Source organism: Megalobrama amblycephala, linkage group LG1 (assembly GCF_018812025.1).
Source record: "Megalobrama amblycephala isolate DHTTF-2021 linkage group LG1, ASM1881202v1, whole genome shotgun sequence".
Lineage (NCBI taxonomy): Eukaryota > Metazoa > Chordata > Actinopteri > Cypriniformes > Xenocyprididae > Megalobrama > Megalobrama amblycephala.
This window is the reverse complement of record NC_063044.1, coordinates 37082361-37106367: the sequence shown is the minus strand read 5'-3', so window position 1 is coordinate 37106367 and position 24007 is coordinate 37082361. Positions and strand designations below refer to the sequence as shown.

The 24007-nt window shown below is 35.4% G+C and overlaps 2 protein-coding genes across 2 annotated transcripts in view; both read right to left on the bottom strand.

The window, feature by feature from the left end:
- LOC125245497 (zinc finger protein 585A-like) overlaps positions 1 to 24007 on the bottom strand; it is a 332027-nt gene that overhangs the window by 3756 nt on the left and 304264 nt on the right. The window lies entirely within an intron of this gene.
- LOC125245883 (asialoglycoprotein receptor 1-like) lies at positions 5506 to 7967 on the bottom strand. The gene is made up of 5 exons (XM_048156705.1): positions 7874 to 7967; positions 7493 to 7785; positions 7211 to 7338; positions 6190 to 6296; positions 5506 to 5738 (listed from the first exon to the last, which is right to left on the bottom strand). The coding sequence occupies exons 2-5, from the start codon at positions 7524 to 7526 to the stop codon at positions 5609 to 5611; spliced, it is 399 nt and encodes a 132-aa protein (XP_048012662.1). The 5' UTR covers positions 7527 to 7785; positions 7874 to 7967; the 3' UTR covers positions 5506 to 5608.

Below are 24007 nucleotides of genomic sequence, written 5' to 3'. Positions count from 1 at the left end.
CAGAGGAGAGTCAAAGAGAACAACAACTTGCAATTGACCACCTTAAATACCTTTTCTCATAATTGGATGCACCTGTCTATGAAGTTCAAGGCTTAATGAGATCACCGAACCAATTGTGTGTTCTAATTATTCAGTGATCTAAGTAGTTACAGGTATTCAAATCAACAAAATGACAAGGGTGCCCAAATTTATGCACCTGTCTAATTTCGCTTTTATGCATATTGCATATTTTGTGTTAATCCAATAAACCTCATTTCACTACTGAAATATTACTGTCTGAAATTGCTGATCCAAACACGCAAATATTTAAAAATGAAAATCATGGAAATTGTCAGGGGTTCCTAGACTTTTGCATACAACTTTAAATGGGGTGTTTTGACTTTCGCAGGGATTCTAGAAGCGAGTTTATTGTGTTAGAATTATGCCAGCTCATCTCTGTATTAGAAATGTTTGTTTTTTCTTTTATTTTTGCACATTTAACAATACTTGTGTGTCTACTAATTCATTTCTCATTTTACCCTATGGATTATTTCATGCTCATGAGTTCCCTTAAAGGTGCCCTAGAATTGAAAATTGAATTTACCTCGGCATAGTTAAATAATTACTGTACATGGAATAGTTCAGTACATGGAAATGACATACAGTGAGTCTCAAACTCCATTGTTTCCTCCTTATATAAGTCTCATTTGTTTAAAAGACCTCAGAAGAACAGGCGAATCTCAACATAACAGCGACTGTTACGTAACAGTCGGGATCATTAATATGTACACCCCCAATATTTGCATATGCCAGCTCATGTTCAAGGCATTAGACAAGCCAGTATTAACGTCTGGATCTGTGCACAGCCGAATCATCAGACTAGGTAAGCAAGCAAGAACAATAGAGAAACATGGCAGATGGAGCAATAATAACTGACATGATCCATGATATCATGATATTTTTAGTGATATTTGTAAATTGTCTTTCTAAATGTGTCGTTAGCATGTTGCTAATGTACTGTTAAATGTGGTTAAAGTTACCATCGTTTCTTACTGTATTCACGGAGACAAGAGCAATCACTATTTTCATTTTTAAACACTTGCAGTCTGTATAATTCATAAACACAACTTCATTTTTTATAAATCTCTCCAACAGTGTGTAATGTTAGCTTTAGCCACGGAGCACTATCAAACTCATTCAGAATCAAATGTAAACATCCAAATAAACACTACACTTACATGATCTGATATGCTGCATGACGAACACTTTGTAAAGATCCATTTTGAGGGTTATATTAGCTGTGTAAACTTTGTTTATTCAATGTATTAGAGTTGTGAGCTTGGGGGCGGGGAGCGCGAGGATTTAAAGGGGACATGCACAGATCCGGCACATTTTTAATGATGCCCGAAAATAGGCAGTTATAAAATTGAATTAAAAAAATCTATGGGGTATTTTGAGCTGAAACTTCACAGACACATTCAGGAGACACCTTAGACTTATATTACATCTTGTGAAAAAGGGTTCTAGGGCACCTTTAAGAAGCATTTGAATATTCTGAGCAGGAATGTGTGTGGTTTAAATAATATTGTCTTCGCACATTTGAATTCCTGTGCTCACAGACTTAGATGCAAGTCGATAGGCTAAATGTACCACTATACCTTCTCTTCAAAAGCCTGTGGAGTGCCTTTATTAATACATAAGAATATTCCTTTTCAACATTTGTCCACTAAACCAGGTATTAATCTTATCTTATTGTGACGAGCACTATTTTAGAGAAACATGTTACATTTGATGCTCCTAATTTAGATGAGCCACATTTTTTCCGATCTGTTTTCATATCATTACTGATATCGACTGTTGGAGGGGACTTTAATTGTATATTGGACCCTTTTATGAATAGGCACTCCCAAACCTTCTAACTCAGATACTGTTCTTAATAACATCATTCAGTTATTGAATATACTTGATATTTGGAGACTCCAGCATCCTACTGACAAGGACCATTTCTTTTTTTCCTAATGTTCATAATTCAAACATACAAGGATTGACTATTTTCTAATCGATTTCAAATTAACCTTCAAGATCCTCTAAATATCATAATATTCTAATATCTGATCACTCCCCAGTTTCTATATCAGTAGATTTCGGGATGGTAGAGTGAAAGCAAACAAAAAGCATCATTGCTATATTACTAGAGGAAGAAGGCTACACTGGACTCAACAAAATCAATTTTTTCCCTCGTGTAAAAAGAAATGCAGACACTTTGGAGTATGTCAGAAATCCGGGTAGAACGAGGCATCAGTTTGTGCTGCATCATGCTGATCACGTCCGGTGAAGACAGGGTTTGTTAAAAAGTGGAACATTAAAAATATAAACTTACCGACTTCAAAGTGACAGCTGAGCTTGTTTTTCGTTCAGTTTAATCTCAGTTTTTATCATCTCTAATATTCTTTATTTTACAAGTCCATTTTGTTTTTTATATGTTTTTGTTCAAATTCAGTTGTGCCAAACCTGCTGTAACCATAGCCATTGATTAGCTGGGAGAATAGTCAAATTCTAGTGGATAACTAATGATTTGCTAGTAAAACTGGGTGCTCGCGCCCCCAAGTTCTGAAGTAAACTAATCCTTTAAAATTAGTTCTTCTTTGAGTGATTACAATGTATCTATGTCATCTTAAAATAAAGTAACTGATTAAATTGTTTGTGTTTGACCAGTAGGTGGCACTGTCAGTTAATTGACTAATTAATTTAATTAACTGTCAATCAGACAGCTGACGGTTTCCATTGACCTCAATAGTACTTTTCTTCTACTGAGGAAGTCAGTGTTTGGTCAAGATTCTTCAAAATATCTTCTTTTGTGTTCAGCAGAAGTAAGAAACTCATACAGGTTTGGGACGACAACAGAATTTTCGTTTTTGGGTCAACTATCCCTTTAATGTTTATTCACACAAAAAATCCAGCGCTGCTAATTTAATTTGTTAGTTTAATAAAGACCTTTTGAACTTATTTCAGTTTGTATCAGACTTTCACAGAACATTTACAAAAACATGTAAACGACAACTATGATAATTTTGTCACAACATGTAATTTTCACACCATTTCATCTGCCAGCGCTTATTGATTTCCAACATACACCTGAACCACAAATGACAAGGTAAATATTTTTCACTGGTTTCATCAAATATTACTGTTCAAAATGTTTTACACACCTGCTCTGCTGACTCACACATTAAATGGTTCTTTATAAAATAAAGAACCATTTTTGCCTGATTTAATGTTCAATTACTGCTATTTATGTTCAGGTATGTTAAAATGTAAGTAAAGCACTTTTGAGCATTAAGATGCTCAAATATATATATATATTTTTTTTATTGTTCTCTATTCAGAAGTAGATATTTGGTTTAATGTTGCACAAAATATTCTCTATTTCTGTAGAGCTGGACATTTTAGGATCAATAAAACGATGAGAATAAAACCAACCTGTTTGTTCCTCAATATCTTCATGTCTTCAGTCTCCTCTTTAATAATTATCTTCATATCTTCAGTCTCCTCTTTAATGAACTCCATCTGTAAGAAGAGAATAATTAACAGAGTTAAAGGTCTTCAATGACCTGTTAAAAAAACACTCAAAACTAACGCTGCAAATTAATAAACACTTCATATTTAGGCATTTATGATCTACATTTGGTATTTTAATGAATTACATATTATATTTAAACGATTACACTTTGATGAAAACATGATCAGTTGGTTTGTTAGTGTTTGTTGTTCTCGTTCATGTTCACTGTTTGAGCAGCACGAGTCGTGATTCACTGAATCATTTCTCAAAGTGTTTGATTCAATTGACTCGGAGTTGAAAAGTTCAGTTTCTCCATCATGACTCGCCAGAGACTGAACTCGTGTTCATGATAAACTGATTTATGATATATAGAGAGAAATGAGACGCAGGTTTACTGTTTCTCATCAGTGGATGAGTTTTACTCACACAAATATCCTTCATTACAGTTAAATTAAGAATCACAATGTTACATTAGATTGTAAATAAATTCAGTTCACATCGGTGGTAAAACTATTAAAAACCATTAAAACGGTTTCTGTCGATTAAAACAGGTTAAATTCTTAAAACAAACCTTTCTTCAGCAGAATCACAGCAGATGCAGGAGCGCGGCTCAGTCTTAAGACGTCATGTCGTCACTCCAAAATAAAAGTCCTGTTCAGACGCTGCATTGTCTACAATCACAGAAGTGCATTGAAATCTAACTATATTTATCAGATAATCTTTGTATTAAAATTAAAACTGTGACAAAAATGATACAAAGAAACGTGTTAAAAAGGTTGTATGTGTTCATTCATGTGTCAGTGCAAACTGAAACACAATTTATCTTTTAAGAATCAGTAATAGTAAAATAAGCAAAATATAAAGTATAAATGTAGTTTATTCAATACCAAAAAATATTGCTAAAAGGTTGTCATATTAAAAATGAAATGTTTCACATATTTGTAATTAAATCAATAACAAGTCTTCAATGTCAAGGGTCATTAGTGTGAGTCGCTGCCTATTTAGCAAATCAAATTCTGCTCTTAATACTAAATATTTGTTCAAGTTCAAGATTACCCAAAAATTGTGCTAACAGTTGTTTTTTCTCCTCATGTAACTGGTTATTTTGATTAGTCATGTTGCTAATGTCATTCTCCAATTTATCTTTCTTTTTTAACAAGCGTTGGATCTCATCACGTTCCTCGTTCCTTCGTTGTTTGTATTTGTCCTCACTGTTTTCATACTCATCAGTCTTTGTTCTGAGTTCGAGACCCAGCAATATGATCGCCTCGACCAGAAGAATACACTGCAGCACCAAACACACTGTAGCTCTTTTGTATCTTCTGTTCCTCACAGAATCAATTCCTGAACACCACAGACATGAAGATAAATGTTTCTTAATTACTCACATGACTAAAATATGTGTTGATTGTTATAATGAAATAAATCTCAATACCCGTGCTGTTCCTCTTGCACATTAATTTTTAGTCAGAATTTGTAAGTTGCTTGTGTGTGGAAAACACAGCTGTGTACTGATACTTTTAGAGTTCAACATTAACTACACCACTGTGACCGCACTGAGCAGTCATATCCTGCTTGTATAAAAAAGGTTTTGCAGATAAACAGAAACGATTTATGTTAAAATATTTTTGTACACTACTAGTAAAAGTAGTCATGTTGTCAAGCCTTTGATATCAATGTAATAACATTTCTTACTTCTTGTAAGTAATTGAAGTTGATTATTTTCCTCTTAAGTGTGAAGTTTCCGCATTACTAGCCTCACCATATAGAATTTAAGTAAAGAAGAAGAAAAAAAATAGACACACTCCAATCTCACTTCATTTGTTGAGTTAATCTATTCAAAACGCATTCAGTAATGTTAGTATTTGGACACTTCAGCTTTCACTGTGAATATGGTGGATGAGGAGCTGCACACATGAATCAGTAACAAAATATAATAGAATCATGAATAAATGTACTCAGTGTTTTAATGATAAAGATGATTTATTACATGGAAACTTGCAGAACTATGTTTCAGAACAAAAAGAGAAATGAGACAAATGTTGTAACAACCCTTTATAGCAATGTAAATTAAGATGTGTTCTTCTCACAGATCCATTTAAAAGTTTTTTTACATGAATAATCAGCAAACCCTGATGGCAGATTTATGGCACAATCCTTATCACCAGCGCTATCACTTGGTGCTCCATCCCTCCAGAACCTGCAACAGATCAGCATTAGATGTTCAGTGCTGCTTTCTGTGCGATATGATACTGACTGTGAGATAAAGTTTGTCAAGACTAACTTTAATTTTGTCTTAAAGTTTAAAAGCATTTTAAAAGCTTGTTTTAATGGCTGTACAGTCACACAGATATACAGAATGACTGTAGGCAGTTGCTCAAGTGGTTGTTGTTTTGGGTGGTTGTATATGTTTGCTACAGTGTACTTTATGATTGCAACGGTGTATCTAAAGTGTTCTGATCAGTTACCAAGGCATGCTATCTGGTTGCTTAGGCATTTCCAGGAAGTTTGTACTTTGTTGCTATGGTGGTTTTGTATTGATAGGTTATAAAAGGGCTGAAATATATTGATAGATTGACAGACTAAGTCAGAACAGACTGTAGGTCTGTGTCGAGTTTGGTGGATGTAGTTTTACAGGAGTGATTTCTCACCCAGAGGTCATGTTGGTGCCATCAACCCATTTCCATGTGTTCTCCACATCACTGTCAGTCAGACCAATCCAGACATCAGTGCCACCTGGAACTTGTTTTAAATACTCCTAATGAATGAAGAAACATACTTAAAGCAGCAAAACTGTTATCTAAGTTGGCCGAATAATTAATACATTCATTCAAGAAATTCATTGCAAACAAAGATGTACAGTTCAGACAAATTTCACGTCGCTCACAGAATGTCCACAAAGGAAGGTGTTGTCAGACTTTGGTTATGTTCAGACTGCAGGCAAATGTAGCCCAAATCAGATCTTTTTGCTCACGTGACTCAGATCTGTTTTTGTCATGACAGTGTGAACAGCACAAACCACATGGAACCTGATCTTTTCAATTCCGACTTTCATATGTGGTACTAAATCCGGTACAGATCAGATGTTTTGCAGTGCGACCTCGGTTTGAACAGTCAAATCAAAATTCATGTGACTTTTACATCACTCTAGAGCAACATTCGTCACAATTTTGCACTCATGGGAGTCACTTTCAAATGACAATGATGTGTCAGAACTCATAAGTATTACAGTGACAGCTCTATATACAAGCAAAACACGAGGACTCCTACCATAAATTTCTCTTTTATTGCATCCTCCTCTTTTTTTTTTTTTTAATTGATTGTGTGTAAATTTACTGGCTCCGGCAGCAGATAAATAAATCACACTATAGCACACTATAAATAAATAAATGTGTAATCACTTACTTTAATGTCCTCCGTGTTTACTTCCGTATGACAGCGTGCTGCGTGATATCTTTTTTTATCATTCTTTTGCGCATGCGGGTCAGTCCAGGACCATGATCTGTTCACACTGGAATCTGATATCGGCCACATTTAAAACAACAATGTGAACAGCTCTACAAAAACATTGGATCTGAGCCATAAATCAGAATTGAGCATCCTTGGTGTGAACGTAGCCTTTGTTGCTCCAAACTTAGGTATGGTCACAAACAATCATTCTCTTTCACTCACTTGTTCCTCTCTGTTGTTTAGGATGATCAGATCTGCTCCTCTGTCTGTACAGTATCTTCTGCTCTCAGTCCAGCTCTTCTTCTCAGAGGAAATGAAGTAAAGACTGGATTGATAGCAACTCCATCCATCTGTAAGAACAACCAGTACAACAATTAGCTCTTTATTTCCTTCCACACTGACTGACACAACTTATTTATAACAGGTAACCCAAAACATACATACTATATTCTTTAAATACTGAATAGTTGTGTAGTTTTAGTGTAATGTTGTTGTTTTTTTTACCTATTTTATGTATCTGTTGCCTCAGTTCTTTCATCACCCTCTGCAATGTCAATTTTTCTGTATTCAGGGTTTTACTATAATTTAATAATTTTTTAGTATTCTCTTCCAAGATTATTTTTCTTTTTCTTAACTCATTTATCTCTTCTGTGATGTTTTGTACTTGATGTAAAACTCATCAACCGTTTTAGTGAGTTTGATGGCCAGCACTATGACTGCAGTCAGCAGAAGAACACACAGCAGAACCAAACACACTGGAGCTGCTCTGGAGCTTCTGATCCTCACACAAACACTTCCTGTAAATTACAGATATGAAGATAAATATTTCTCAAACACTCATTTGAATTGAATGTTATGTTGCTGTAATGAAATGAGTCTTAGTACCTGAGTGTTGAAGTGTTTGATATATGGCGGTGTCTGAGTTCTCTGTTTCTGTCCTGACGTCATGATTCTTTGTGTCTCTGTTGGCATCAGTGACCATCATCTCCTCACCATCTTCTCTGTCCAGTTCTTGTATCTCAGTGCTACTATTGCCGTGAGTCCTCTTGTAGATTTTCGGTCTTTTGGAGTCCATTGTGTAAGTTGCTCGTGTGGACGCTGCTGTGCACTGATGCTTTTATTAGCTGAACGTGAACTACACCACTGTGACCGCACTGAGCAGTCATTTCCTGTCTGCTTATATAAAAAATGTTTTGGTGAAGGATACAGATCAAAGTTGTTTTTTTCTTCTTTCTTTCCCCCTTCATCTTGTAAGTTAACCCTTCAATATTAATATAATTTAAACTTTTTACAACTTTCTCTACAATGTGAATTGTAGAACAATGTATCTTTATTAAACATAAAAATTAAATTACACTTAATGTTGTTGTACAGTGTAACGAATTAGCTTGGATTATGGGTGGAAAAAAAAAAGATACTTCAGTAGAATGTCTTAAGCAGACCATCAAAATAAAGTGTTACCCTTAATTGTGGTTAAAGACTGTTCTTCCATTGCATAAATCGGCTGCTATGCTCGTGTATTCTTGCACTAGTTGGTCAGAAATGGAGAACAAAATTGATCTGATATTAGTGCATCTAAAGGTTAAAATATGCAACACTAAAGAAGGCTTCAAGAAAAGTTTTGAACTTTATTAATTCAATGAGGCTGTTAATTATGTTAATTATGTGCAATCAGGCATTTTGAATAAAAATAACACACCACAAAACTTAACATATAATATTAACAGAAAATCTTGACATCCACCCAGGCTCTCTTTGGGTCTGTTTACACCTGGTCACTTCATGCGTTTTTACTGATCAAATGGCTTTCTGATTTATCAAAACAATTCCATTTACACTTGGCCACATAAATGTGTCACTTAAAGCAACAAATATGACCTGCATTTTATTGATCATCAGCTAATTTCAAAATGAAAGACCGCAATAGGAGAGAGTGTGGCAACAGCACTATCTGGCAGTAACATGTTATTTAGTCTATAATACGCACTCACATGTTTATTTTTTAGCATTTTTTTGGGAGGATTAAAATGTACATATGTGGGCCGTATTCACAAAACATTTTATCTTACCACTAAGAGTTCTCCTAAATAGCAGTAAAAGTTCTTAGCTAAGAGTTTTCTCTTAAAACCTATTCACAAAGCTGCTGAGACAAACTTTTACTAAGGAATAGACTGAAGTCTTAAAGGTCCCGTTCTTCATGATCCCATGTTTCAAACTTTAGTTAGTGTGTAATGTTGTTGTTAGAGTATAAATAAAATCTGTAAAATTTTAAAGCTCAAAGTTCAATGCCAAGCGAGATATTTTATTTAACAGAAGTCGCCTACATCAAACGGCCAGTTTGGACTACATCCCTCTACTTCCTTCTTTAATGACGTCACTAAAACAGTTTTTTGACTAACCTCCGCCCACAGGAATACACAAGAGTTGCGTTTGTAGAGTGTGTTTGTCGCCATGTCGTCGAAACGCTGTTATTTTCATCCCGCAGTCCAATCACCGGGTCTGATTCCGGCTCAAATTGATAGGGTAAAATTAAAGACATTACAATAACACTGAGCGCGTGCATCTCCACGTTATGGTAAGAGGCGTGACCTTTCCGGGCAAGGAGCGCTAAACTGCTGTCGAATCACAACACAGGAACCGCTGGCACAATCAGAACTCGTTACGTATTTCTGAAGGAGGGACTTCATAGAACAAGGAAGTTATCAGCCCGTTTTTATGACAGTGGAAACAGCGGTATACAGATAAGTAAATTATGTGAAAAATACTGTTTTTTTTACACGCGAAACATGAACACATGTTATATTGCACACTATAAACACAATCAAAGCTTCAAAAACCCACGAAAAACGGGACCTTTAAGCTAAGAATAAGGGCGGGGTTGACCTCGTTGCTATGGAGTAAAGTGATTGGCTGATGGGGAGGAGTCAGCGATTTAATCATAGAAATGTTGTAAAATGAAGTGTCATGCCATATTAAAATAAAGGTTTTAAAATACAAATGTTGTCCTATTCAAATAAATATTTTTTAATAAAAATGTTGCCATAGTCAAAATAAAATTTTGCTATATTGTTGCCATAAAGGTTTTAAAATGTAGGCTAACTGATGCCCACCTGACATGAGCATGTAAATATGCTGTGATATATAGTTAAGACATCTTATGTGAGAAAATATCTCTTAGCGACAGAAACCACTTATTAGTTTCACTTCCTCTAAAGTATTTTTAGCACAGCAGGTTAAAGGTTTCACTTTAAGATGTACTTTTTTTTCTTTTGAATTCAAATGTTTTACCACTAAAAATATTAATAGTGCTTTTGAGATATGTTTCAAATAATGTACATTCATGCAAGAGTGCAGTTATATAAGTTTCTCAATCAAGTAGCACAAAATGTCTGGCTAACGTGTAAAGACAAATTTGTTGACTCCACTAAAGCTCACAAGATGATGACATTGTGAAATTCATGTTAATTTTTTCAGTTCAACTTCACAGTCTTTGCTAGATTGTTAAAATCATTTGTTTATATATATATATATATATATATATATATATATATATATATATATATATACACTGAATAAAAAAGGAATGCAATAATTTATAAATCTCATAAACTTATATTTTATTCACAATATAATATAGATAACATATCAAATGTTGAAAGTGAGACATTTTGAAATGTCATGCCAAATATTGGCTCATTTTGGTTTTCATGAGAGCTACACATTCCAAAAAAGAGCTACACATTCCAATTTGCAACTTATTAGGTCAATTGGCAACATGATTGGGTATAAAAAGAGCCTCTCAGAGTGGCAGTGTCTCTCAGAAGTCAAGATGGGCAGAGGATCACCAATTCCCCCAATGCTGCGGCGAAAAATAGTGGAGCAATATCAGAAAGGAGTTTCTCAGAGAAAAATTGTAAAGAGTTTGAAGTTATCATCATGTACAGTGCATAATATCATCCAAAGATTCAGAGAATCTGCAACAATCTCGGTGCGTAAGGGTCAAGGCCGTAAAACCTTACTGGACGCCTGTGATCTTCGGGCCCTTATAGACGGCACTGCATCACATACAGGAATGCTACTGTAATGGAAATCACAACATGGGCTCAGGAATACTTCCAGAAAACATTGTCGGTGAACACAATCCACCGTGCCATTCGCCGGTGCCGGCTAAAACTCTATAGGTCAAAAAAGAAGCCATATCTAAACATGATCCAGAAGCGCAGGCGTTTTCTCTGGGCCAAGACTCATTTAAAATGGACTGTGGCAAAGTGGAAAACTTTTCTGTGGTCAGACGAATCAAAATTTGAAGTTCTTTTTGGAAAACTTGTTTTTGAAAACTTCTTTTTGGACGCCATGTCATCCGGACTAAAGAGGACAAGGACAACCCAAGTTGTTATCAGCGCTCAGTTCAGAAGCCTGCATCTCTGATGGTATGGGGTTGCATGAGTGCGTGTGGCATGGGCAGCTTACACATCTGGAAAGGCACCATCAATGCTGAAAGGTATATCCAAGTTCTAGAACAACATATGTTCCCATTCAGACATCGTCTCTTTCAGGGAAGACCTTGCATTTTCCAACATGACAATGCCAGACCACATACTGCATCAATTACAACATCATGGCTGCGTAGAAGAAGGATCCGGGTACTGAAATGGCCAGCCTGCAGTCCAGATCTTTCACCCATAGAAAACATTTGGCGCATCATAAAGAGGAAGATGCGACAAAGAAAACCTAAGACAGTTGAGCAACTAGAAACCTGTATTAGACAAGAATGGGACAACATTCCTATTCCCAAACTTGAGCAACTTGTCTCCTTAGTCCCCAGACATTTGCAGACTGTTATAAAAAGAAGAGGGGATGCCACACAGTGGTAAACATGGCCATGTCCCAACTTTTTTGAGATGTGTTGGTGCCATGAAATTTAAAATCAACTTATTTTTCCCTTAAAATGATACATTTCCTCAGTTTAAACTAGGGCTGTCAAAATAACACGTTAATTTTGATTAATTAATCTGAGGAAAAAATAACGTGTTAAAAAAAATAACACAGATTAATCCACATTGACCTTTGAACCTGGAGCCGTTTTAGCCGACTGTAATTGAAGGAGGGAGACGACTGCTGCGCTGACGGACAGAACGATTAGAGAGCTCCTCTCTCGTGCGCGCGAGCTCTCTCTGTCTTCAAAGTAAGCACCGTCTTTGCACTCTCTCTACCTCACACATAATAATCTAAATCAACTGACACAAATCCATGTTTCACAAGGCGCATTCGGAGAATGTTTTTCCTGAATAACCGTTGGGTGTGAATAGTGCTAAAAAAAACTTCACCTCATCTTCTCTGACAGGCGTCTGACATAAACCACACTTTCAGTAAACAAAAAGAAAATCCTATCCAGTGGTGAAGTGTTTTCTGTGTTGACAAATCTTTTTGTATGTCCTAATAACAGTCACGATTCGCATGCAACGCGTTAATGTCCGCTAATGTCTAATTTGCGACCTAATGACTCATTTGAACAGATTCATTTTAATGAATCATGACAACAACTGATCTGTCCACACGGTCTATAATGAATCATTTACTCGAACAACTCTGAAATGAGAACATAAGTGTGCTTACCCCATTTAGCAAGAGTGGTTAGTAAATTAGCCTTAATAATCCACAATATTTTCAGGTTATTTAAATGACAATGTGTAGTAAATTAGGCCTACCTATAAAATCAGTTAATTTAGACTGGAGTGAGGTGAAACCAGACAAAGCAAGTTGTTGTTAGCTAGGTGCATTCGATTGTATATGGTAGAAAATTATATTATTAGTTAATATAACTTCTAAATGCTACTTTTTAATACTTTTCAGCAAAAAAGCATCTTCTCTTACAAAGCTATAAAATCACTTTTTTTTTTTGCAAAGAGGGCAAGAAAGAATTACAGTGACGGGTACTTTATTGTCAGTATTGGGCTCACAGATCACATGGGTAGGGCACTTTTTGCTGACTGTGTGGATGACCATGTCTGTCACCACCGAAGACCATTTTTTGACCCAGAAAAAATCCTGCATTGATTCATTTGAATTGAAATATTTAATACTTTCACAACAAAAATTATGTATGCGATTAATTTAGATTGATTAATCACAGAGTATGTAATTAATTAGATTAATTTTTTAATCGATTGACAGCCCTAGTTTAAACATTTGATATGTCATCTATGTTGTATTCTGAATAAAATATTGAAATTTGAAACTTCCACATCATTGCATTCTGTTTTTATTCACAATTTGTACAGTGTCCCAACTTTTTTGGAATCTGGTTTATATCTTTGTCCATATTTATCTATCGATCAAGAGCCCTTTTTAAAATATCATATTACATTATTTCGATTGTGGTGTCACATTTAAGTTCAGAAACGGTCCAGAGTTGGGGGATCTTCTGTTAGAAACTGTGTTAACAAAGTCATGAATAGGTACGTATTTACCTTGCATTGTTAGGTTGTAGTGCTGCATAATATTTCAGGAAATATATATATGATTGGCACCATAATAAACATAGACTTTGACACCACTTGTTCAGAAGTTTTAAGGTATCCATACTGACTCACAGTCAGCCAGACGGAAAACAAGAAATCAAAACATAATTTCAGTGTAAGTCATAAATGACGGTCATTACTTGTCACCAAAACTGTGAACATGGATAAGGTCATAGTTCATAGCACAATGACATTACATGATAGATGACTGGTTGTGGAAGTGTATGTTTTAACATTGCATGCTGCACATTACTGTTAATTGTAATATTGACCTTATGTGATAATGTTTTCTGAGATGAAGTAATCTTGAGTATTTTTTTCACAGAATCATGTCAAATGCCCTAATGGTGAAGTTCAATATGAGGGATTGTGGCAACCTTGAAAAGAAGCCATTCAAGGCTACACATTTATACTTTGTAATTCAAGGTAATTTTAGCCTTATGACATTGAAAAAATCAGGGGAAATTCTCTAAATGACCTCCTGTTTTGTTTTTCTCCTCGCTAATGTAATGCACATTTAATGCAGAACATCTATTATTGACAAGATTATTATACAGTAAAATAAAATGTAAAACATGTTGATTACCATTCATGAAATGGACACAATCTTGTTCCATTGTATTTTAAATTTAGTGGTAGAACCACAAGACATTTTCAAATTAAGTACATGTCATTTACCTCAAATGTGAATGTTTTTTGTTTGTTTTTTGCATCATGTTCTCTTCCCTCAGATTCTGTGAAGAGGTGGAGCCCAAATGCCACTGACTCGGAAATTGATGCAGCAATGGCAGAACACCTAAAGCATGCTCCAGGAAGAGCTGGGGGAGGTGAATACAGGAAATGAGCCAAACAACTTTCACATGTTAACCATAATTCAGTATTTTGTAGTTTTATTTTGTTATTTGGTTAATGTTTTTTGGTTAATATTTTGGTTAATTAATGTAAAACTGAAGAAAATTTGTTTCTGTTCAAAAATGTTATATCCACAATAAAATATTATGCTAAATCAGAACACTCTTAATTTACTTGAGTCTACAAATGTTATTATTTGTGATGTACATGTGATTAAACCGTTTTAAGGACATTCAGGTCTGACTGACCAATTTTGGACCTTTGTCAAGTTAACCGCAAGACATAATTGATTGCCTTTCACGATGTTACACAATGGGTGTGTGATTATTTTATATGCAGGCTTACATATGCACTTAAATTATGCAGCAACACACCTTATGAACATCCAGAAGATGACACATTTAGACATCCAGGGACACACAGAAAAGACGTAGAATTCACGGCCAAATGACGTCAATGACGTTGGTTCAACTTTCATTTTGAAAGTATTTTTCAATCATGACGGGACGTGTTGGACTGACATCTTTTCAACATTAATTACACGTCCAAATGTGTACTTGGTTATGTTGACTTATAGGCTACAGTTACAAAGGGAGAAAGGGAAAACTTCCATTTCGGCAGCTTCTTATCAATGATGTCATCATACGTACATTTCTTGCCACTAATGACAAATGATGTGTCTGTGTCAAGATCTCAAATGAACTGGATTGTAAATAAGAGGCGCATTACACTCACACGCTTCAGTGTGTGGCGGAAAAGCAAAGGCTGCCAATCATACGGGCCAAAACGGGCAGAACATTTCCATGCTATGAAGGTGTGAATTACAGTGTGTTGTAGCCTAAATGACTTGTAAATATTTTCTTATTCTACACCTCTGTTTCCACTGTCATATGAACGGCTCGTTTGACTTCCTGCTTCTATGAAGCCACTCCCTCCAAAATACACTATGTGCTCAGATTGGTTAGCGGGCCCAGTTTTCAATTGTGATTCGCTGAAGCGCAGATGGGTGTTTTACTTACTCAAACATGTTCTAAGGGCAGAAAGGAAAATGATTGGTTCACAGATTCAACCAATGAAATTGAAGCAGAGGCGGGATCAAGTTTATCATACGTTATCGACTGTTGATAGAAGATTACCGGTTTTGTAAGGTAAGTGAATTTACACTATATTTTGTTAAAATTCTGAGATAAACAGCCTCTAAAGTGTACTAAGATAATTGGGGAACATTGAAAATGCACAGAACTAACTGAATCATCGTCTAATATCGGATCATTTGTATTTTGATTCGATTGCTAACTCCACTGCACCTAAGCTGCTAATGGTCTAAATGGAGTTAAACATGATTTTCCAATACTACCCAGCTGTCTGTAAAGCCGATATATGCGAACACAGAACCGAAATAATTTCATATCGATGTTATTTTTGGTCTACTATGCTGCTCTTAACCTCATAACAGTCTATCGTCCCGCCGGCGGTCCACTGGGTTTTTAAAGGGTTAAGTATGCTTTTATTCAAGCTTTCTGTGAGATTTCCAGAGATCAACTCTTGAACAGGTGTTGATCTTAATCTTTTGTAGTAGACATGGTTTACACCCTGAGAAATAGCTCTTGCTATTTTTCCTCTCCGTATGTTTCTTGCTGGTCTAAATCTGGTTTCCATTTTCAGATGTTGAATTGAACCATTAAGCCTGACTGTCATTGTAATGCTAGAGCACAGTCGACTGGGCTCTTTCAGCATTACGAAAGAGTACCGTACATAAGTTGAAAATTTACAAACTGCTCGTACCTTCAGATAAGTCACATGTCTCTTGCGGTCTTCCCTGTCTCCCTGTCTTCCTAAACCATTGTGAGTGGAAGATTCTGATATCTTCTCTTCAGATTCACTTTCTGTTTCATGTTTCTGTTGCAAAGCTTCTATTTTCTTTGGTACATGGCATTTCTCTGTAGCATATGTGTCTTTTTCTGTGTCCTTCTGAAATGATGTCTCAGAATCACTGTCAGATGTCACTTCTTTTGTGCTGTCTGGCAAATCAACATAATTATCCTCTGACTCCACAGGACTGTGCAGTACTTCCTTTCCATCTGACATATTCTCTTCTGTATTCATAGATGTCAAATGTCTGGCTGGCTGTTCTGTGTCATTTTGTGTTTCTATTTCACCTTCACTTTCAAGTGCCTCAACTTCAGGATGTTGTGACTCTACCTCTACTTCCTCAGAGTTAAGAATATCCTTTTCTCCATCCATCCCATAGGTGACATGTCTGGCTTGCTGTGTAGTGTCTGTCTTACTCACTGTTTTCAATGTCTTTGTGATCGGGCTCTGAAGAATCTCTTAATTTTTCTTCCTGACTCACACTGGACACCTCTGTATTGTCAATTTCACCTTCACTGTTAATGTCTGTGCTTTTCTTGTCTTCATCTGTCCCTGGAGAACTTTCTTTTTTTTTTTTTAAGCTCTGCCCTTCAACCAGTCTTTTGATATTTTTTCTATTGAATGTCTATACAACATACAGCCATTTTCTATTTTTCAGCGTCACACTGAAATATTTTTAGTGCCAATCTTGACCGCACTGGCGACTTTGAAGAGGTGTCTTGCTTTAATATTTCAATGGACAGGAAACTTTCTAAAACAGCATCTACACCACCAGCTATTGCCCAGATGTCTGATCTCACAGCTGCCTGTCCTTTCCGCGATTTTGGCATTTTCTAAACTTGGGATGATAAAACACACAAACTAATTACTGTAAAATGTATGTATATCATGAACTTTTTAGCCTGGGTTAGCTGGTGTTCAGCTGGTTTAAGCTAGTCTCCCAGCCTTCCAGTCTCCTAGCTAACCAAAAACCCTCTAAAAACCAGCTATGACCAGGCTGGGAGACCAGCTAAAATGTAGCAATTGAAGTAGGGCTGGGTGATTTTTCAGATTTTTTTCGATTAATTTGAATGTCATGTGTTGCCTTGATTTTTTATTTTTATTTTTAAATTGATAAATCGCGGCTTTTAATAAAAATGTTAGCAAGCGTTACAACTAGACATGTTGATAATACAGCAATGATAACATATTAGGAGAAGAAAATGATCTGACCTCCACTCTCATGTGACGTTCTATGAACGTAGAACACATCACTATTCTTAACACTCCTATTATCTTACAATAGGGTACAGCCATGGCCCAAAGTTTTGGTGGTTCTCTGCAGTGGGTTGTAGTCTCAGAAACCCTCATTAGATGAACTGCTTGTTAAAAGTTTGCTGCTTCAGTTGTTGTGTTGATTCACATTGTTTCTAAATTATTGTGCAGATTGATTAGATGCATTTTATATACAGTATTTGCAAAAAGCTTCATTGGCAAAAAAAAAAAAAAAAAAAGACCTGTTTTTGGCACTGGTAAAAAGTGACCAACTAGCATAATTTCACTAATCACATCAGCACATGGGAAAGTGCAAACAAGTTCTAGTCAGGAGGAAAAAGTGCTTCCAGTCATTGTGTTCTTGCGTCTTCAATGGTTACCTCTAAAGAAAGACATGTACCCATCATCGCTTTGCAGCAATTTCTTTGCATGTGAGGCCATTTTGATGCAAAGCATCTGAAAGAACCATTTACTGGATCATCAAGAAACTTCAAGCTGAGAAATTCAACTGCAATGAAGAAGCCTTCAGAACATCCCAGAGTGTCCAGCAAGCGGCAGGACGGTCACCTCCTGAAGAGTCAATCCTGAACCATGTGCAGAGCTCAATATTGGCAGCAGTGAGGTCAAGACTTTTGGACAGTGGCTTGGTGAAGAAGAGCAGCAAAGAAAAAAAGAAAAACATCATATAGGTATTATTGCATTTGTAATTTATTTTACATGCTATTTTTTTAGTCTATTGAACAGAAAAGGCATAATATTTTAAGTAAAGGATGTATAACCACGCACACACACACACACATTGTTTTTATTTGTAGTAAAATGGTTGATTTTCGTAAGGCTGGCGATTGAGGACAACTGTAATGTAGCGACTGACCAATGAAAATCAAGGACTTTCAGGTAGTGCGTAATAAAAAAAAAAGTTAAAAATATTTGAAATAAAGCATGAAATATAATATATTATATATAATTAGCATAGGCTTTAATAACAAACACAATACCATTAGGATATTGTGCTGGTAATTGCCTGTATTTATTTGACATTTCGTCATTGCACAGTAGTACAAAAAGCTATACAGAAATCTAGCATGTATTTTTAAACATGCTGTGTTATCAGATACACAAATAGTTTTGTTTTTTTTTCGCTCGGTGCTTGAACCACTTCCGGTGTCTTGTTTAGTATATCTCCCGCGCATTGCGTGGAAAGAAAAATCTAAGCGTGTTTTCATAGCAAATTGCCCAGTGTTCCTTTAACTCCACAAGTGTACATTTTACACTTCTCTGGTGTATATATAGGTCCCACCAGCCTGGTGTTTAAGTAACACTTTCAAAAGTGTTGAATATCTACGCCTCGACAGTGTACATTGTTTTACACCAAAAGTGTACAATATACTCTAGTGTACACTGTGTATTACTCTCTGCGAAGAGTGTATTATACACCAATTCAAAAGGTTATTTTTCACACTGACAGGGTAAGATCATTTCTAAAATTACCAAATGTTCATCATTTTGAATTGTGTATATATACATATATATTGTATTGCGATGTGTCTCTAAGCACCTTTATCCTTATTTTTATTATTCTCAGGTTAGGTAAGAAAGTCAAATCTGACCTAAATTATAAGCATTTTTAAAAATACTTACAATCAGACAGAAGACTTCTCCGTGGTCTGTTCAGGTTCAACGACTTAAATTAATGCCACATGAGGCCGAGTTTAGTTATAAAGTTATAAGGTTCATTTATTTATTACACTTAATACTTACTAGCATTACATATATTCTACTAACATTCTATACAAGTAATTAAATAAAGTATAAGTATTGAAAAGTTCTTCAGTCAAGGCAATATCAGCGATGGAGGCATCATCAGCTGGTTCTGGTGTCGGAGGTACAGCCTCAGGTGTGAAGCAGCCCCTCCCTGCTTCTCTTCATGGTCCAGCCTTTTATAGACTATCTGACCACTTGATGTCATCTTCTTGGGAATTCCCCTCATCTGAGTGTATATATAGAGGCTTGTCTCTTTGTTCTGGACTCTTCTCTTCTGCTGCGGTGTTCTGGCCCACCTGCTCTTCTGATCAAGACATCCTTCAACGGTAAGATTGCTTTTCTTTCTAATACATATTAGTTCCTTTCTAACCTACTAACATGTTACTAACAAATGCATTATAATAGCAGTTGTTTTTCATTCTTTAATAAGTGATTAATACATGCAATAAAGGCATTACAATATCCAGTTGTCTGTCATTCTTTAATGATTAATATATGCTTTAATAAAGGCATTACAATACCTGTTGTCTTTCATTCTTCAGTGGTTAATATATATGCTATTGGGCTCTTTTTCTTTCTACATTCTTTTGATATGATCACATCTTTCTGGTTTACATAAACAGATATCAACCTTTTTGTTAACATGAACAGATATCAACCTTTTTGTTTACATGAACAGTTATCAAATAAACAGCTATCAAATAAACATTTCTTTCACTGTTTACCCATAAACAAGTTATCTATATATCGCTCATAACAGCTGTACTTCCTAAACAGCTAACTTCTTTTCACTTGTTTACACACAAACATGTCATTGAACATGTTTCTTCCTCCAAGGTATCTCTTTATGATAGCTGTACCTCATAAACAGCTATTTTCTCTTTTTTTTTTCAAATCACAGTTTGTGTTGTCATTATTATTACTTATAAATCACTTATTTCAATAAATGTTTTTTCTTCTTAAATCTCAGTTGTGTTGTCATTATAATTCTTTATAAGTAGAAGAGGTACAAGTAGCCTAAAAAAAGCTGCCATTGCCTAACGAAGCAGGGTGTGGCTCATATCAACAAATATATATATATATATATATATATATATATATATATATATATATATATATATTTTTTTTTTTTTTTTTTCCCCTCAGATTCAACAGGCCACAAAGAAATGCAAGTCATGTTTTTACATGTTTTTCATGTGTTTACAAACACAATTAGTACAGCAAGCATAAAAAGCAAATCACTTAAATTTTTAGGACTGTATGAATTTGTCATTTGTGCAATTTCATATTACTGAATGACAACATACACACTTAAACATGTGTATTGCATTGTATTAAAATATTAAAAGTACAATCTACAAGGAACAGACAAATATGAAGACCTGAGGACTAAAGCACATGTGAACGGAACAATATAAAGGTCATTTTGAAAAGTTCGTCAAAGGCTGAGAGAGGACTTAGCCATGCAGGGGAAGAGCCGCTCATCCACAGCAATGTAGTAGTCATGGATGCTACTCTTCGAAGTGCCAACTGCCAAGATGTAGGGCTGTGTTGTCTGTTTTAATCCAAGGACTTCTTCAAAACTGCAACAAGACTGAAAACAGAAAAAAACATTCACGTTTAGGTTAATGTACACCTACACATTAACAAACATTCTAGGCATGACATGCAGTTCTACATAACATTAAAATGATTTTCAAGTTGAGTATGGAGCAACATTCAAAGTATGCAACATGCAACTCCAAGTTTTTGTGTGGTCTTCTTGAGCCACTGGCCTGTAGTTTAAAGGCTGTTTTAATAATATGCTGACAACTTTGTGAGAAAGAATAAAAACACAAGAATATATTTGTAAATATTTATTTAAACAAGCAATCATACACATTGAAAAAGCTTCATTTCAGTCACTCTTGAGAAACATACAGTTCTACTATAATAAAATGTCAACAACTTATGTGGAAGAAATTTGGAGAAACATGCCTTTACTGTAGGTGTGTAGTTTATTTTTGTCTTCCAACGCTTCCTACATAGTGATCAGGTCTGTAATAATTCAGGTAAACAGAGAGTATACTGAGAAACACAAGCAACAAAAACGATACATTATTTATAAAATGTGAAGAGTCATACTTATAGTATGAAGTAGTTTAAGTTTAACTTCGTTCAACTTGATTGAAATAATCCATAAGACAAAACGCAATCTGAGACACTCACGCAAAAAATTTCTGTTCCACTGTAGTGCTAACCCCGCCCACGATATGGTTGCATGAATATTCATGTAAGCTCCACCCATTGGAACCAAATATTTCAGGAACCGAATACATTGTAACACCGGCCCCATATATCATGGGTTATCGGTGGGACGGTAGGAAGGCCGAGGTCTGTTCAGTCACATTCACCAAAAACAGCAGATTATCTGTGAATCCCAGCTGTCTGATGAAAGTTTGTAAAACTATCTGCTGTAGAACGATCACTTTAGAGACTAAATTAATCCACCCCTTCATATCATCGTTTTAGGAAATTTAAATAAGGAGACCGAGCATATTGTATATTTTAACAACCATGTAATATGCATTTGCGTGACGAAGGCATTACTATCTAAATGTACAAAGGGCTGTATAACTGTAATGACACTCGAGATTGAGCGAGTGAACCGCTGTAGAGTTAGAGGCAGCGCCACGCTCGGTGCGTCATCGACAGTTATATAGTGTTAGGGGAGGGGCTATGCTCGGGGGACGATGTGCTTCATCAGACCCCCGTTTTAGCTCCGCCCAAAAAATCCTGAGCAGAGACTTGGTGAAAAACTGTTTAACACTCTAACTTCACAATAGAGCATTACTCAATTTACAGTCTTTGTAATGTGTTTCAGCAATACATTTGTAACATTTATAAAGTGTTTAGAAAGGGACTTTAACTAGTTCCTAACTAGTTGCTTTAAAAATTGACGGTTATATCGTTCTACTTACAGATAGTGCAAGATGTCGCTGGTTATGGGAATGACTTATTCAATGAAAATGGATTTTGTCAGCTGTCCTGAGAGAGAACGATGTAACAGCTGACAATTTGGCCAGGATTTTTAAGGTATGCTCACGTTGAACCGTATTATGGAGCCCAACATGACATGAAGGAAAAGGGTTAGCTGAGTCACGAATTAAGATTTCGTTCTAACTTGTATTTTTAAATCGTTCCCTCATTTTAATAAACCGAGGACATATTTTGTTTATTTCCCTCATTTTCCATCAATTCCCTTGTTTGAGGTATGGTTGCACGCGTAGTAATTCTGTTAATTTAGTTAAATCGTGGCCATAGTATCAATTAACATAAGAATCAACATTTAATGTTACAATATTCTTGGAACCAATTATTTTATTGTACATTTAAGGTTTTCGTTACAGCCTATCAACTGCATTAACCTCCACATTTAAATTCATCCCAAGTTATATAACTATAGTATAACTATAGAGACATTTTAACAAAAATTTTTAGGCCAAAACATTTTTTGTCACATACAGCAAACATCTCCTCACTATCCGCTAGCTGCCTGTCCCCTGAACACACTGTAAAAAAATGCGGTCTCTGTAGTCACCACAAGCTCCAAAAACGGACACAAAAACAAACTGATGCAGCCTGGACCACAAAACATAATAAACATGCTCAAGCCAATAACCGACAAGAAAGATTTTAAATGTGCGTTCATGACTGTTTCAGGAAGCACGGAGGGGAGGGGAGGGGGAGGGGGAGGGAGGGTCTAGCTAACCTCTGTTTTGTTTGACAACACTTCGAACGTCAACAGGAAGTTACTCCGCCCAGGATCGCTTAGAGAACCTTTAACTGCAATAAAACAAGGGAACCAATTAGTACAAAGTGACCACGATTTAAATAAATTAAATTGTAAAAATGATCTAATAGTGATAGAAATAGTGATCTACTGTTAATATTGATTATCATCTACATGTAAAGTAAAACAGCAATGCTAGGGCAGCAGTGCAATCTTTAAAATGTGTTTTAGAAAATCCTTATCCACACAAGTCATGGAATTTGGTGGGCCTTAAGTACGGCGGTAAAGTTAGTTTAACGTTTGACATTCGTTAGACAAATGTCCTATCAAACCAACTGTAAATTACTCAGATAATTATTCCCCATGTTGCACAAGGCTTGTTGTTCAGATTATTAATCTGGTATGTTTTATATACAGTATTGAACCCATTTAAATCCATTAAACTAACACCATTTGACCTAAAGGTATTAAACCAACTGTAAATTACTGTAAACTGTAGAATATTAAATACACAAGGTTTTTTTTTTCTTTTTCTGATGAACAGTTGTTTTACAGTTGGTTTGATACCTTTTAGGTCAAATGGTGTTGTAGTTTAATGGATTTAAATAGGTTCAGTATACATCAGTAGGCTACTTTATATTTAATAAATATACCATGTTATACATACCATCATTAATTTAAATGTAATTTATTTAATACCTTTAGGTCAAATGGAGTTAGTTTAATTTATTTAAATGGGTTCAATAACTGTATATAAAAAATACCAGATTAATCATCTGAAAAACAAGCGCAACATGGGGAATAATTACAGTTGTTTTGATACCTTTAGTTTAGGCCAAAGGATGTTGTAGTTTAATGGATTTACAGTTATAATACATTTTTTAACTTAAAAAGTATGCAATAAGGTTATATATTGGTAATTCCAAAAACAGATAAAAGGGATATTTTTCTGAACATTTTACTATTAGTCTGATATGTCATTTA